Genomic DNA, 17,662 nt, shown 5'->3' with positions numbered 1-17,662 from the left:
TGAAAGAAAATTCTACTTTTGCATCCAGATAAGCACATAAAGGAAAATATTTTCAGCTGCTTTTTGTTATAGTAGAGGCAATATCTTTAAGTTGCAACTTAATTTTGATCATATTTCATAATAGGTAAACACCGGAGGAAATAAAAATCTAAGGAAAAAAATCATCCGTTTCATAATGTTCAATACTTCTCTCCAGTATTACTTTGTGGGTCTTCAAGCAGAAATGTTCCACTGGTGGAAAATGCCCACTTTAACATACTTATGTAAAAATGGTCTTGTATACTAAATGTCCCAATTTATTCAATAATTTTAATGCAAGACATTCTATTTTACTGTTATCTGAAACAAAGATTTGCAATGCAATTGAAGTAATAAGGACAAGAGATCATCAAGCAACTGCATTTTCAGATTTATTCAAATGAGAAAAATGGACTTAAATCAAAACATTCATGGATTTAACTATCTCCATGTGAAATACCACGTCTTTTCATCTGCTAGACTGTCATTCAATGGCAGGTCAGAAGTCCTCACGGTCTTGTTGCCTCCACACCCTTTTATCTCCTTTTCAGGGCCAACAAGCTCCACCTTTAAGCTTTTTTCTGTCTGTAATATTTTCTCCAACTTTTCTCCAGGATTGGGCGCTTCACTCCCCTGATGGTTCAAGCTGGGTCTGTTTTCATTACTTTCCAGCTTGACCTCCTCAGTCTTTTGGGAGTCTTCCTCCTGGTAACCTGACCCACCCTCTTCCAAATCAGAGGGATTTCTTTCTCCTGGTTGATCCCTCTCATCCTCCAAAACCTTCATGTAATCCAACTTGACACGCTTAGGTTCTGTAGCTGCTTTGTCATCCTTTACTGCACTTGCCTTTTCCCAGAAATTCCCGTGGTTGTAAAGTTTAGAGTAATCGTTTTCCTTGCCTCCTCTTCTCCAGCTGTTTGCAGTAGGACCAGCAGGTAAAAAGCCTTCATCTGCTGCATGTGGCTGATCAGAAACCAGGAGGGGCCTGCTACTTGCAAAACCTCAAAATAAAACCAAAATGTTATTCTAAGCTTTTTTTAGTTGATCTATCAAACCAAGATACAGACCTTCCCTCAAAGCCCTTCGGGATTTGGAGGTTACACACTTTGACTCGCAGCATTCACAGAGAGCGTCGTCACCAGTGAGGGCCTTCCATCTGTCCAGAAACAAGACACCGTTCAAAGCTGTACAGTTGGAGCTTAAACTTCCCATCAGCACTAACCTGTGGCCTTTGTAGGTGCAGGATTTATACACAGGTCCAGGTTCCTCCGATGCGACTAACAATTTGCAATGGATGCTGACCTGAACACAAAACACATCAAACACAGCTGAAAAAGTAAGAAAAAAACCATCTTCTGCCTCCTCACCTCAGTGTCTGGATCAGCTGTGAACTGGAAGGCCTTCAGAGAGAACCTCAAGGTGTCGTCTGTCCTAGAAATGAACTGTGAGGCTCCAGGGTCCTGTTTACTGTCCAACATGCAACTGTGGGAATGAATGACAGTAAGAACACATCTAAAAAAATGTGAAGATCTTTTTTTAAAAACACACCCATAGTTATCGATGATTGTGTATTTGAGGGATGATTTGGAGCTGGTCGGTGTGGCATAGCAGCTATTGATGTACACTTTTTCTCCAAAGAGAAGGTAGGGAGCAGAGACTTGAATGTTTACAGTTTGTCCCAGCAGATACACCTGCATCTTGGCTGGAATCTTCCAGGAATCTAAAGATCAGAAATCATGAAACGTGTTACAAAATAAGATATTTGGGTTGAAGTCTGAGAAGATTTTTCTAGACATACCGTCCATTAGCTTAATCTGAAAATCCATATGACGTCCTTTCAGGTTCTTGCGCACTAAAACGGTTTGCCAGGTGGGCTGGACTGCCAGCTGATGTACAGAATGATCCCTGCAGATGGACGATCAGAGATGGGTCAAAACTAGGGGTGTGACGATTCATTTCAATAATTATTTGATTCATATAATTTTTGGTTAATTATATGATTCATTGTTGATCCAATCCACTGACCTAATATCAATCAAGGACATCTTTAATCAAAATTCCACCAGTGGGACTTAAAGATAAATACCTGGGTTCTGAACAGTGCAGGGGAAGTTTTCCACATCCCTTGTGTTTCTCAAAAATAAAAGTAAAACATAAATATAAACAAGTAAACAAGAATTAATGGTAAATCCAGTCCCCTTTTGGTTTCATAAAGTTCAGCCCATTGTTGTTTTTCTACATCAAAATAAAACAAACGGAACATTAGAACATTCTACCACACTGTATGGTCACGTGTTTGCAAACTTCTGTGTTTCCACGCATTGGATCAGCTGTGATGCACTTAGTCATTTTTACATTTTAGTCAAATAAATCTGTAGTTGCTCAATTCGGGGGTGGAGGCAAAAAAGTGGGTATGCAGTACATGCGTCAGGTAGGGGCACCGGGCTATAGAGGGCGCCAAACCGAAGTTTTCTTCTCAATTTCTCAGCTGTTTGTGCACATAAGTGATATAACCAGTAACAGAAGCACATCATAACTGATTGGGCGCCACTGACACTTCTTCACTCAGGTCTTGTTGCACAGAGAGCGCACTCCAGTGTGTCTCAGCGAGAACGTGCTACAGCAGGTTTTTTGTTTTCTTGAATCGTGTAGTCATCTGATGACAGCACACAAAAGATGGAATGGCAAAAGAATAAACAGATGCTCAAAACAGAAAACACAAGAGGGAGAAGGACAAGGATGTAGTGGGAATGAAGAAAAGTTTCTCTAAATGGTTGAGAGACAGCAGGTATGTCATAGCAGTGTTAAAAACAGGCTTGCAAACATTCAGGCTAAAGTTACCACTAAAATGGTCACAAGTGTCTTCCAGCTGTACTGAGCAGGATTTACAGTATCACTGAGAAAAATAAAGGCGCTTTTTTGTGCTGATTTTGGTTCAGACAATAATTTCTTTAATTAAATGTACCAAAACACACGAAGTCTTTATCCTATGACTGTAACAGCACTAAATAATGATAAAAGCTGCTCCTATTTGAAGTATGTGTGATGGTGGGTTGGGTGGTGAAGGAGGGTCTCACGGCAGGGATGCCAGTTTAGTTTAGCCATTACCTATTGAATTCTATGACTTAATGTTCTTTATGGTTTCGTGTTTATTATACAATTGCCAGTATGAAGCCCATTGAGATGACTATTGTTGTAATATTGGGCTATAAATAAAATTGAAAAGTCTGGATAATTATTGTTTGAGTAACCATTTAGTTTACAGCCTATTGCTTTCAATATATTTCTAAAACTAAAGTGCACTTTGGCTAAACCACACTTTCATTTTTAGTTGACCATTTGGATGTTAGACTATAAACAAATCTATGTTATTCTATCCCACTACTAACTGATATCCAACAAAAATGTAATTTACAATTAAAAAAAATATACCGGTATTTTTTTTTTTTTTTTTTTACATATAGTTTAGTCACTGCATTCTTCTAAAATATTCCTAACAAAGTTTATGTCATACAGATGAAAGGATGGAGAGAAAGACAAGGAGAATCAGGACAGATGGATGTTTACGACAAAGACAGTTAATACCCAAGAACTAAATAAGTCAGTCGATTTTAAATGGTATTCTTAATTTAAAAAAATACATTAGCAAGATGTTTAATTTATTTCAACATTACATTCTTCTCCTGCTTCTTGTGGCTTAAATAGAGTGAGACACCCATGACAAAGAAGATGAAATAATTTGTGCTTGGCCATATGATTTAGTGGAAGGGAACACAGACAAGAGGTGAAGGAGAGTCACCTCTTGCCATCATCAAGAGGTTGGTGATTGCATCTGATATAAAAGAGAAGTGATGAATCCAGGTAGGAAAAATTAAAGTACTGAAGTCACAAAAACCTGGATGCTCTTCCTGGTTTGAATTTCTGCTGACCAGCTGAACAGCACTGAGTCCTTTTGGGAAAATAAGTGCAGGCATACATGACAAGTCAGTCACAGCAGAAGACTGAGGAGAGACTTTCAGATGACGACGACGATAATGATAATAATGAAAGACGACGAAGAGGGAGAACAACAGAGGTGCAGAGAAGAGGGCTGGGGTAAGGCATTACTCAAAAGATCCTTCTGAATGACCTTCATACACAATTGGGGACACATTGAAGCAATACATGGTTGAAAATGGCCTACAAACATTTTCTGATGGGCCATATAAAAGATCATATAAATGAGATTTATACATGTAAACAAAGAAGAAGTGTGGGGATGTGTAGTTAGCTTGAGGTGTGGATGGGGCGATTTATAATGCACGTGTATGAGTGTGTGGTTGGGGTGCGTTTTATAATGTGGACTCATACCCCTATGAAATTGGGTAGTTGCGCCCCTGCTTAATGGCATTTTCCAACATTGATATCGATTTCATTTAGAAAAGATTTTATAACAGTATAGATGGATTCGATTAACAACTTGCCTCAGACTGATTGATCTGGTTGGAAAATCAATTATTCATAGAAAACCCATAGAACAAAACCACATTTTGTCTGACCTTCGATAATGGCATTCAATGTTGAGGTTCAACTGCTGCGCTCTGCTTGGAAACCGTTTGGATGAGGGCTCATAATGGAGCACGTTTTTGTAGATGAGATATCCGTGAGACAGCTGTGCGTAAAAAGCAGAGGAGCAAGTCAAACTTTCCTTCCAGGATTTAAAAACGTCTACATGCAGCTGTATTTACCTCACGCACTCCATCACACGCAGTCAAAGGATATTTAAAGAGCAGATCTCCCTGAGGTTTCAGCACCCCGTTGCTTTTGCAGCTGCTGCCAAGCGTCAGCTCCTGTGCGTCTGCGCCCAGGCCGTAGAAGGCTGGGTTCACCCGCACGACAAAGTCAGATGGGAAGCAGGTGACGGAGACGTCTGGGGTTTTGCCAGAGTCGGACTGGATCCCTGCGCCGGGCTGCACCGGACGCATGGACGGCGGCGTCACTAAAGTCTTGGAGTGATAGGTCTTCCCCGAACCGAGCAGAGACGATCTGTGTGCGTCCCCTCTGACCCTCCTGGATGGCTTTTCACTCACTTCCAAAAGTTTTTCTCCCACACCAAACGGAAACTCGTGTGATTCAACCAAACATTTAACGGCTCCCTTTGACAATACACAAATAAACACAATAAAGAGTTTCCACTTTGTTTCCATCGCAGCAGACTGCTGTCTTCCGACTTTCCACTTTCACTCCGCGCGGGAAAACACCTCCGTCACACCTGCTGCTAATTAGAGGAAATTGAGCCAGCCCGTCAAAACGGATATTACGTCATGAAAGCTTTGATTGGTTAAGAAAAATTAAAAAGTAGAGAATAAATTATTTATACAAATATTATTCTTAGGCAAGTTACTTAAAAAAGTTAAAAAAAATTTTTAATTCCAGAAACTACTTCAAATTATTTGCTGATTAACCCTTGGATGCAAAGAACATGCGAGAGACCATTACATCGTCCCAGCACATGTACACACACTAACGTCTTCTCGTTCTCCCTGTTTGCATCTCTTACTTACAAATGCCTCATGTGTTGAGCTCACGTATTAACGTATTCATTAAATGGTTAATTCCACACGTGATGACCTTTGTGTTTTGGGGTATTGAACCAGATTCATCACGGCTCCTATGGGACCTTGTGCTATCCTAGGCACTTTGACATTGGGAGTGGGGTCATCCAGACCCTACAAGACAGTGCGCTGAACTTTTTTCTTCAATGATTTGTGATCTTCACCTGTTTCCATGGATTACATGAAATCATCTCCACTTTTATCCACCTTTGTCATGGTAGGGAGAACACGTCAATGGTCATCTTGACCCCATAGGATAGCACAAGGGTTACGAACAAAGTGGAAGAAAATTGACATTTATCACAAGGATGCCATCTGACAGACTGGCGACCTGTCCAAGGTGTACTCTTCCTTCACCCAAGAATAGCTGGGATAGGCTCCAGCAACCCAGAACCAGACAGGGATCCAGCAGGTTCACAAAATAGATAAATGGATTACCAGATTATCGAGAAACTAAGTTAAATTATTTTAGTACTGTATCAAGTACAATTTTTAAAAAATCATTTGTGCTTTTTCATATTTAACTTAATTTGAATAAATTTAAAGAATGTGATGCCTTTAAACCAAACGTTGTATTAAAAAGCACTATAAAGGGAGTTTTTGCAGAAGTGGCTGAATTGTTGAGGGAAGGTGAGATTTCCTTAAAACAATGCTGAAGTTCATTTCTATAGGAAGAGTTGATGCTGGAGAAATTTCCCTGCCTTTCCTGCTACAATCTGTGTTGCCAGATCAACTTTTTTTCCATCGACTTTGGTTTGATTGTTGGGAAATGACTTGCAAATATTATTTGTTGATTGCTGTTTTTTTAGGTTTAATTTCTAAAAGGTCATATTTGGAAATGACTTTTTGTTTTGGGGAGGTTGATCAAAGCAGTATATACCTTTGGGTCACCAGCGCTGTACAAGTATACTCCATTTACATTTACCACTAAATTATCGCTAAAACGAGTGATACAAATGTTTAAAAGTTAAATCACTACGCCGGTGTAGCCGGATGAGTGGACTGAGTTATAATTCTAGAGTCGAAGTAAAAAGTATGTTGCAGAAAACCTACTCTGAGGATTACAACTTTTACTAAATTACTCAGGAAAATGTAATTGAGTTACCATAACTTGCTACTATTCATTTTTATATATTATAGAATATACAAACTTCTAACTAAATCCAGTTACATAACATTTTCAAAACCTTTCCTGAATGATGATAAATGTTTTCATTGACTAAAATTCTTATTCAACATACAATAAGGATTAAAATATTAACAACTCAGGTCCGGATTAACATTTTGATTTTATTTGATTTTGATTTGGTTTTTATTTTTATGCATTTACATACTGTGCAGTTTAAAGGCTTGACATCCCCCTGACCTCATCCCAAGGTAAATATCAGAAAAACATTTGTTCACACAGCCCCTTTCAATAAAACATTCGGTTTAGACCACTTCTTTGTGTCATAGATGGTACAAAAATTGCAACAATTTTCAAAAAACAAAACAAAGCACAGCGTTACATTTTGTTTTGTATTTCACAGTTACTCAGTTTCACTATTGTTCATTTATACCAGAAGAACCACTATAATCCCTTTGGGATGGAATTTGAGGAAATAGTTACATAAAGAGTCTACTCTTTGAAAGCTGGAGCAAGTCAAATGAACAGATTTCACACCGGTGTTGAATTTCTCAGTGACGGCTCAGATACAAACATGATGCTTAGAGTCACATTTAAATATGGTTGCAAACAATTCTGCATCATGTGACTATAACTTAAGGCGCAAACTGAAAGTTGATCTTACTTTGTGCCAAATAAAACAAAAACAACAACAACAAAATGATTTTGTAACGACATACAACTCCACTTAGTGGATCAATGTGGAAATGCTTAGATGAATGCAGCATCAAATGGTAAAATCGTACCTTTTTCTCCTTGAGTGATAATCAGATCTCAAATATTAAAACGTCTTGAGTCACATCAGCAACAGAAAAAGTTGTAGCTGCAGGCACTGATGGTGTAACGCAACCACACAAGGGGAAAAACATGGAGATGATGGAGAAGCACAATGCCCTGAAACACAAACCAAAGCCTCGTGGATTCTCAGAGTAAACATTCAATCTTTGGCTTTAAACCAGAAGAGTTGAAAAATGAAATGAAAGCTTTGGATCTGATGCTGCAAAAAACACTTGAACTTGTTTCTCACAAGTGTCCAGAAATGTTTGCTTTATACAAAAACTCCACTAGGTGGCACTATAGAGCTAGGGACAGGATGCCCATGAACGTAGATGGTGAGAAAGCACTTGTGTTTAGTCTGATCTCATCAGTCTCCTTTTCTGCTGGTGTCTGTCGTCTGTCCTCTCACGCTACGCAATGCTGCCAAGTTCTTGGGTTTCGGACTCAGATTGTCTAAAAATGAATCGGAGCAGGAGGAAAAAAAAGGTTTGTTTTTTGGATAATTATGGTAGAACTGATAATGATAGTAACAGGAGCTAAAAACAAGAAGACTTTTTTATCCCACTCACAGCCTCGCCTGCAGTACTTTGCTGTTGCTTTGCCTCCTTGTCTCATCGATGGGGTACATCCTTAATATCAGCAACCCCACAATAATGAGAGCTATGGGAAATGCAGAGACCAGCACTTTCAGAGTTGTACTGACAGATTCTGGCTGCAAGCAGTTTCCGGTCACATATCCAGCAAATCTGGGGGGGGAAATGTTTAGAGTTTGGCAAATGGCTCTTCACAAGATTATAAGTCAGATATTAGAATTAAGAAAACACACAAATCTGCATAACAAAATTACTTACTTTAGACAGAGAGTAGAAATACCCAGAGATAAGCCAGAGGCAAATTTAGTGAAGAACACATAGAAAGAGTAGAAGACTGCTTCATGGCCATGAACATTTGGATTGGTGACTTTGAAGTCATCCAGCACATCAGGAAGCATTGACCTGAAGAACCACATTCAAAAATGACTTTAAAGGGGAGAGTAAAAGTAACCAAAACAAAAACTGGATTCATGGATGTTCACCAAGGCAGGAAGTAAGACGCTCCCACGCTCACACCAGCCGCCACAGACACCACGTATAAAAAAGCCAGGTTGCTCTTGACAGAAACGATTAGGATGATGACGGGAATAGCCCACTGCGAGAAAACAAAAACCTGTCTGCAACCCTGCAAAACAATTAAAGATAGTCATGAAAGTTAATAGTCGACACTCACCAGGTTACTGCAGAAAGCTGCAGTCTTCTTCCCAAACCGGGTCAGAAACCACTGCCACCATGGAATGGTTAGAGTCCCAGAGAGCTGAAAAATACAATATGTGAATGTAGTTAAAGCAGGAAGAAGCAATTAAAATAAAGCACAAGCAATGAAAATTAAGGCCAATTGGATTTATCAGATAAAAAAATTAATTCTATGCATTTTGTTCTCAGAAGCAGAGAATGAGAAACTATGCTAAAACGTCAAACAGCTTATTGTTAAGAATTAGAATCAGTTTAACTACAGAAAACAGAGAAATCAAGAAGAGTGTGTTTCATGTGTAGTGTTTTGGACAAAGCCTCCTGTATTGAAGTATCTTTTTATCTTCCTTTTTGTGCTTTGGAGAAGAATATAGAAAACTAACAAGATACTGATCAAACCTGTTTTCTTATTGTGCTCTAAAAGAAACGTTCTATTTCAGGCTTTTGGTGTTTTTAATATCTTCTTGTGGCATTTGTCCTGACGATGGAGGACAAAAAATTAATCTTCACCTTCCATTTCTGAGTTTTTCTTTATTCAAGTCACTGTGAACCAGGAGCAGATGAAAATACGCAAAAAATACAAGACAGACAAGAAAACAAGCCGGGCGACCCACAAGCTCCCTGCTCCATCCCATTCTGATCCATCCACTTGCAGAAAAATAGATCCATGTATGTTTTTGTTTTCCTCGTTGGAGCTGGAATCTGGAACAAAACTGTAGGGCTGGACAGCTGAAGTTGAAGAAGGCAGCCAAGGACTTGGCGGAAGAGGCGGAAAAAGCCAGTTTTTGGTTTTGGTTGAGGAGGGAGGACGGTTTGTGGGGAAAGGATGGGTCCCAGGGGCAGCTGCAGGGGGTGGCAGGGAGGCATCTCGACTAGAGCTGTGACGGTGTGGGATTTCTGATCATCGCGGTGATGAAGCAGCAGGAGTCGCGGCTTCGCTGAGAATTAATGAAGGGTGGATCCCGGCTGATGACCCTGCAAGTGCCCTGCAGGCACCATCGGAGGTACTCCAGACGCAAACGCCATGCAGGTATCTTTTACCTGTGCTATCACTGAGTGGGACAAAAAAACTAAACTTGTCTTGTGAGAAAAGGATTGAATACGGTTTCTTTAAAAAACTAAATTATTATTAAAAAAAGAAAGAAAAAAAAACGATTGTACTATACTATATCTTTCTTGTTTTTATGGCAATTTTATCAAAGAATTTTACATTTTTATAGAAAAATGTCACAGATTTGACTCCATGGAGAACATATAAAAGTGAAAAATGTTGGAATGTGCTGGAGGTGTAACTTGAACTCTGTTGGTGCTGAATAGGACGGGATAAATAGATTTATGAAACCCAAACATCTGTTCTGGTTAAATTTGATCAGAACAAAGGTTCTCTTCTGGGATTCGAACATTACCATTCCCAACTCCATAAAAAAGCAGGAATCAGCCAACACACAAAAGAAGAACCCCACTACTAGATATTGGCAAAAACAACTAGCAACAAAACTGTACGGTTTATCCTCGTCTCACGCAGTCTTTGCACATAATTATAATGACGTGTGGTGTTCAGGCTCCCGGGAGTCTCAGGAACACACTCTGACACCTAAAAATCTCCCCTTTTAACATCAGAGAGTTCAGAGAAGCAGCTCAAAACAAGAAGATGGATGTTCTCTGGAACAAATTTACGAGTCAAATCACTCACCATAATCACCAGGAGAATATTCTGGAAGTCTTTCCTCTGGCCAAGAGCATATGTTAAGAAAATACTGAAGTTTCCTTCCACTAACTGCAAAGAAAACATCAGGAACTCAAGTATAAAAGCAAAGTTACACTAAAATACATTAGAAACCTTATAACCATCTAAGTTAATTGATTTTTTAAAGACTAAAGGAGGAAAATAAAGGATTACCAGGAAACCCAGAGTTGTGCAGACAAAGGCAGAGACCAGTTTGACATATGGTCCGTGGCTGACGACCAGCTTCAAGCCCTGGCGGAAAGTGAGCGGCTTTGACTCTCCCTGGACGCACTCTACAATCAGAGAGAAAAGACTAAATGACAAAAAATATATAAATGAAGTTTTGGATTACAAAAGTGGATACATATACATTTATGTTTCTACATTTTTGTTAAAAAAATGTTAAAGCATGTGGCAAAACCAAAAAAAGTCATGAGTTTTTGTATTAGAGTTTTTTGGCTTTGCACATCTTTTTAACCAAATTTTGCTTCACTCCAAGCAAAAACCTTTCAAATAATAAACAAATTGTAGAATCTCAATGCTTTGCAAGTCTTGAGATTGTCTTTCCTTTGACTGACTTCTTCTGTGCGCCTGATTCATTCATTGGGAACAGGTGTTGTTTTGCATGACATTGTTTTTCTTTTTCTGCTGGAGAGTTCAAACCTTTCTGCTCCTTCACACCCAAAAACAGGATCACAGAACACAGGATGTAGATGATGCAGATGACTCCTGAAGAAATCATATGTGCTTTTTTCTGAGGACAGACAAGTTTGGAAAAACCCCTGATTATAGAGGCTAAAGAGTGCCTTCCACAACATTTTCCAAGCAGTTTTTGGCATTTGAAGTTTCTGGTGTTTTTCTCATTATGGCTCGCAGCAGTCACAGACTGAAAGGACCATATTGCATCTGCAACGAGGGTCGAAAACTCAAAAAGGTTCAAAACGTAAAAGAAAAACCAGATGTCAAAACGCAGAAAAATCACGCCCAAAACACAAGACGACATGACCAGTGTGTAGTACAACAAAAATCGGCCATCTTGGATTTTTCAAAAAAGCCACTTTAGTACCAGATACAAATGAAAACTCGTCCTAAAATTTTTTAGCGATCGTCTCAAAATGTCTCCTGCATCAATTACAAGCTACTGTGGAAAAAATGTTGGAATTAGAAGTTGTAGATTTTGAACGCCGTGTGCGTGGTGAATTTGCAACTGTTGCGATCTTAGCTAGCTTGCACATTTTTTATCAGAATGTCGTAAAAAAGGAATATGCGATTCCCTGGCCCACGCTGAACAAAACAATGTAACAAACGACAAGATCGATGATGGAATACAGGCGTGGTAAACAAAGAACGATCGCAAAAAAAAGTGCTGACTCGGCTAAAAAAAAAAAAAAAAAATCTAAATTTTTTTTAAGAATCGGCTAACGTAACTGAGTTAACTTTGTCGGGGATATCCAAACAAAGTTTTGAAATTATTACGGGATGGCGACATGACCTACGGTTTGGCAGCCATTATGTGCCAAAAGCTGCAATTTCGCGATTTTCGCATTCAAACATAATATGGAAAAATGAACTTTTGTTTGAGCGGTTTTCACGAAATTTGAAACAAATGTTGCTAGCATAAGCCTATGAAGTTTTGTCTACCTTTGACATCGGGAAAAGGCCGCCATCTTTAGTTTTGCAACTAGATAGAAATATAAACTTGTCGTTGGGATTTTTATCAATCATCTTGAAACTTCTCAATGGCAAGCTACTTTGGAAAAAATGTTGGAATTAGAAGTTCTAGATTGTCAACGGCGTGCGTGTGGCGAGCCAGCAAACATGGCGCACTGTTATAACTCTTATGTCTTACAATGGAATACTGTGAAAATTAAATGCATGCATCATTGGCTGAAACTGAACATATTGTAAAACACTGGATATGGACATATAAGGAATGTGGGCATGGTTAGCGAAAAGTGGATTTTCTATCAACTTTTCACATGTAGCTCTTACCAATGGATCACTGTGTTTTTCTGAGTGAGTTGATGATGCTGATGGATAAGCGAGCACTTTTAGCTACATTAGCATAACTAGCATAGTTATTACATTCAGCATATGCAGCTTTGACTAGCCTTGACTAAAGGTGGGAGGTGAGGGCGGCGGTGCTGCGTAGAGGTGGGCAATGATAGCGGAAGTGGTGTGTAGAGGTGGGCAGCGGGGGAGGGTTGCGCCTGCGGGCCATACAATGCCGCTTGCGGCTTTAATTAATATTGGTTTTCCTGTTAAAACATGACGATAAATATACATTTATAGTTGTTTTGCCTCAAACTCTGATGTTAAGATCTTAGCCTAAACATACATTTGTCTGTAGAGTCTTTTCCACATTTAACCAACATTTTTGTGTCTATAAAGCTGTAGATTGAAAACAATCACTCTACTGTAGAAAATGTCTCATGTAAATAAATACATAAAAACTAAAAATCTGATGCATCTAATAAGCTGAAATCCAATAATTAATTACTTACTGATTCCTCTAGTGAGGTTATGGTTCTGTTGACTGTTGGTGGGATTGTGCTGTTCTTGTAATCATCATTGTCATCATCAACAGGACACGTCGAGACGCTACCAACAATCTGTCCTTGGATCGCAGTGCCCAACAGGATCCCCAAGAGCTCCACTGTCATACCTGCAGAACCGGGTGGGAGGAGTCAGCGCACACGCCACAATACAAAAGAGGAAGTGTTTAACTTTGCAGCAGTCTGACATACGATATGCTGTGGCGGAGTCCCGCTCCTCCTGTTTGGTGCTGATAAACATGGTGAGGGCTGAATATGGCACATGGAAGCACTGCAATACATAAAACCAACACTGTTAAAAACACTGATCAGTTGAATCAGATCATCTGAGGATTTCTAGATGTAGATACAAACCGTTTGCATAGACTGGAAGAGGCAGTAAAATACCAGAAACCAGAGGACCTTCCCTTCTTCAAAAGGCGGCACGTACCAAATCAAGAAGTATGTCAACACTGCGAACGGAGTGGAGCAGAGGATCCTGGATGGAAGAGTGAGGACAAACAGAAGTTGTGGGCACTTGTGCCAGATAGCAGCTCACATGAGGAAAACAAGGGCGCACATAGATCTAGTCGTCTTCAAGTGGATGTATCAGGATGGAGCAGAGCAGAGCAGAAAGCTTGTGGCCCCACCCAGAGAATTTTTTGTGCAACAAATACAATCCTTGTCAAACAACATTATTTCATCTGCTCCTGATTCACAACGATTTGAATAAAGAAATATTCAGAAATGCAGTTTTACTCTTAGTGTTCTTTATATACATGTCCTCCACCATCACAAAAATGTACCAAGAACATGTAAAAACACCATTTTCCATCGGAGGGGGTATTTGACTCCACTACAGTCAGTGGTTCTTTTTGAATAATCCCTCTAATCCTATTTATTTCAACAAAACTCTAGTCAGTCAAGACTGCATTGTGGGACGGGAAGTCAGCTGGACCAATGGCAGAAAGATCCCAGAACTTTCTGGGACTCTGTGGTTTGATCAGAACAGATATTCTCTTCTGGGATTCGAATGTTACCACTCCCAACTCCACACAAAAGCAAGAATCAGCCCACAAACAAAAAAAGAACACTACCGCTAGATATTGGCACAAAAAACTAGCAATAAAACTGTACGGTTTATCGTCGTCTCAAGCAGTCTTTGAATATAATAATTGTAACAACATGTGGGATAACCCCAACCTAACATTCCCAGTGCAACAAAAATGGCAAGCAATATTGGAACTATTGTGAGTTCTCATGCTTAGTTTGGAGCCACACCTCAGCAGCTCTTTGTGGAGCAGCTCTTCTTTATTGAGGACAAAAGTAGCTTCAGGCAGAGTTGGTTTTCTTGTTGAGCGTGTCAGTTTTACGTTTTGTCTTTATCAGAAATCTGCTCATCTCACGCGTATTTATTACTGATCTATTCTGCAGCAGAAACATGTAATTGTTTGCATGTGTTTCGAAGGGTTATGAAATTATTTTTGCAAAGATCACCAAAGAAACTATTTCTGACAACTAAATATTTCATTTTCATGTTGCTGATTGTGACAGAATAATATTTCACCTATTTCAGTCTTCTGACAGATAAAACCTGTGGTCTTTACTGCAAAAACTACCTCCCTTTTCAGGGATCTCTTTATTTCTTCTTCAACATCTCCCTCAGCCTTGTTGCCACTGTTACTGCCTTTTTTTTTTTAAATCTTCCCGATTATTTTTTGTTTTTTCTGCACCTCATGTACGTCATCCCTGCTTCAGACACCTACCACGGCATCATGCGACCCACCCTGGTCCATCTACTGTGGCTCACCAGGAACCCCACAGTTGGGTCAGTGATGCCATCCCAGGCCCTCCCCGCAAACAAGATGATGGAGGCATTTAAGGGGTCCAACTAGAGGATTTTGGAGGGGGAAAAAAGTGTTAAGTTGAACAAAAGCAAAGGCTTTGTTTGTTTTTTTGAAAATTTAAAATATCCATTTCAAAGCACCTGTAGTGATATGGTTCTGTAAGAATAGCAGTAGAGCTGAAAGGACTAATTGACCAACAAAGAAAGCAGTAGGACTTGACTGCAATAGAAATCTGCTAAACTGCAGATTAACACTTCAAGCAAAGTGTTCATTTTAACACTGCTGTAGCAACAAAATCTTTTAACAGACTTCTATTTTGAAAATAATGTTAAACCAAAGTGTTCCAACTTTACATCTACTTTTTTTCTTGTTTATTTGGCTGAAATCTGCTTTACCAATAAGTTGAATTTTAAATGAAGCCATTAAGTCCATTTCTTTTTTGTTTTGTTTTTACCTGTGCCACTTCTAGCAGGAAGATCTGGAGGAAGAATCCCAGCGCACAACCAGTAATCTGATAAGGAGCTCCTCCAAAAGCAAAGCAAAGTTTATTGCATACAGACAGCTGAGGTTTTTGCTTTTTCTCCTGGAGAAAAAGAAACAAAGAAAAGATTTATGTGACATTGGGAATTTTTATATGAGCTTTACAATCCTCAGAGGCTGCTTTGAGATCATGTTGTCTTTTATGAGCATTAAATCACGAGGTTTCTTTAGTACACACCCCATCAGCCCATTGCAGCTCTTGGAAGTAACATGATTTTTATGCAGAACAGCTTTCAGTCATCACATTGGCACATCTATACTGTGGGAAAATTGATTTTTTTTCTTCTTCTTTTTTTCTTTAAGGGAAATCAATCTTTATGAACACAAATAGCCACAAAAATAAGAAGAGAAATTGCACATAAATTTAAATAAAGGTTTAGCAGCAGTTGAGTAGGTGGTGATTTATTTACCCTCCAAAAGTTCAATATTTTAATTTATGCAAATGAGGTGTTCTATTAATCTAGACTAAAATTTGCTGAACTATAAAAATGGATGTGGAATTACTCAGAGCAGATATGAGGTGGACTGAAGTGATCCATTCACAGAAACACACTCACACACATTTTCCCTGTTTTTATTTTTATTTTTATAGGGATGCCAGCTTCCTCCCAATAAAACAGTGTTTTGAGTTTCCAGACTGTTTTGTTTTAACGTGATAAGGAAAGTGGGAATGAGCCTGGTCAATCGGGATCGTGGCTGATGCTGCATCACTCAGAGCACATGACGTTTCTGCACGAGAGGACCGGTAGAGCCAGTTCTGCGGCCCCTTAAGAAAACATGTCTGCAAGATCTATCTATCCATCTATATATAATACGGTTCCTAAAGGAAAATTTGTGACAAACTATGTGTATAAATCTAAAACATGAGTTCATATCATCTCAAACATGAACTGATACAAAATATATAGATATTTTTAAAGCCCGTTTCAAATTCAGGCTCTCCTACAAACGTTTTACCTTCACGCTGATGTCTTTTTGAGGTTTGACTGTTTGCAAAGTCGACGAAGTGGCGTCCTCTCCTCTTGCCATTGTGCTTGAAAAGTGGAAATATATAACAATGTTTTTATTTTGGTTTATGTTACTTAATTCTTTTACTGAGATGGAATTAAAAAAAGGCGAAAGCTCTTCAGGACTACAAGCGGTACAACTCAAAGTTTTACTGTCTGTTTCGGCTCGTGCATGTGCCGAAGTCAATCATACTCACGTCATCCTGTGACGTATTTGTTGTTTTGAAGCTTCTGATTGGTTCACTTTTACCAAGCCCACTTTTACAGCAGATCAATGAGCGTTACTACGTACGGAAGCAGATGGTTTGTCTGTGACAGGGGTGCTCACACTTTTTTGACATGTGAGGTACTTCTGAGTCGACAATGTGCTGTGTGCTGCGACGATCGTATGTCATGTTCTGATGTAAACCGTGCAACACGGGGAGAACGGCATTTCAAAAGAAAGCGCTGCTGGCTCCGTGTGAAGCGCGTGCCACGGATAAAAGCGAGAACTGCAGAATTCTGAGATTAAACTCATAAATATGAAACCAAAATCAATATTCTGAAATTAAAACATCAAAAATAATATTTTGAAATCAGTATTCTGAGATTAAAGTTGCAATTGTAATATTATAGTCAGAATTGTGAGATTAAACTGTAAATTATGACAAAATAATCAAAATCTTTAGATTAAAGAAAATAATAAAACAAAATTAGCATTCTGCCAATGGAATTATGACACCAAAATCAGTATTGCAAGAAACAATCAGCATGCATGAAAGTCAGAATTCTGAGATTGACCTCTGAATTATGCTGCCAAAATAAATTTTCTGAAATTAAATCACCAAAATTTGTATTCTGAAATCAGTAAACTGAGAATAAAGTTGGAATTTACATATTAAAGTCAGAATCTTAAGATTAAACTAAGAATTATCCTGAGATCTAAGTAAGAATTAAGAAGTCAAAATCAGAAATTACTAATTAAGCACCACATAAATTTATGGGAAAGAACAGTGGAAGATGAAATGAGATCAGAGGTGAGTATTCAATAGCCGTCTGTGGTTAAAATTAAATTCCCAAATTCTGGCTCTAGCATAAGAACTGAGAGATTAAATTATTATTATTATTATTATTATTATTTATTATTGGGTCTGTGATTATTATTATGCTCTCATTTGCAGGTTTAATT

At 38.8% G+C, this 17,662-nt stretch overlaps 2 protein-coding genes across 2 annotated transcripts; both read right to left on the bottom strand.

Annotated features, from left to right (window-relative positions):
- Positions 1-397: 397 nt before the first annotated feature.
- Positions 398-5,289, bottom strand: si:ch211-67f13.7 (zona pellucida sperm-binding protein 3). Its single transcript, XM_011490480.4, has 8 exons — positions 4,746-5,289; positions 4,557-4,669; positions 1,817-1,923; positions 1,567-1,738; positions 1,386-1,500; positions 1,241-1,320; positions 1,086-1,174; positions 398-1,019 (listed from the first exon to the last, which is right to left on the bottom strand). The coding sequence occupies exons 1-8, from the start codon at positions 5,202-5,204 to the stop codon at positions 460-462; spliced, it is 1,695 nt and encodes a 564-aa protein (XP_011488782.1). The 5' UTR covers positions 5,205-5,289; the 3' UTR covers positions 398-459.
- Positions 5,290-6,882: 1,593 nt separating this feature from the next.
- On the bottom strand, positions 6,883-16,677 carry LOC101155975 (sodium-dependent lysophosphatidylcholine symporter 1-B). The gene is made up of 14 exons (XM_011490483.4): positions 16,445-16,677; positions 15,402-15,530; positions 14,867-14,991; positions 13,476-13,599; positions 13,314-13,392; positions 13,071-13,231; positions 11,230-11,320; positions 10,741-10,859; positions 10,534-10,617; positions 8,821-8,904; positions 8,630-8,742; positions 8,406-8,549; positions 8,124-8,300; positions 6,883-8,007 (listed from the first exon to the last, which is right to left on the bottom strand). Exons 1-14 carry the CDS (start codon positions 16,514-16,516, stop codon positions 7,965-7,967), a joined length of 1,545 nt encoding a protein of 514 aa, XP_011488785.1. The 5' UTR covers positions 16,517-16,677; the 3' UTR covers positions 6,883-7,964.
- Positions 16,678-17,662: the final 985 nt, after the last annotated feature.

The sequence above is a fragment of the Oryzias latipes genome, chromosome 22, assembly GCF_053564925.1.
Source record: "Oryzias latipes strain Hd-rR chromosome 22, Olatipes_Hd-rR_3.1".
In the NCBI taxonomy this organism is placed as follows: Eukaryota; Metazoa; Chordata; class Actinopteri; order Beloniformes; family Adrianichthyidae; genus Oryzias; species Oryzias latipes.
The sequence above is the reverse complement of the archived record's forward strand: the minus strand, read 5'-3'. Positions and strand labels throughout refer to the sequence as shown.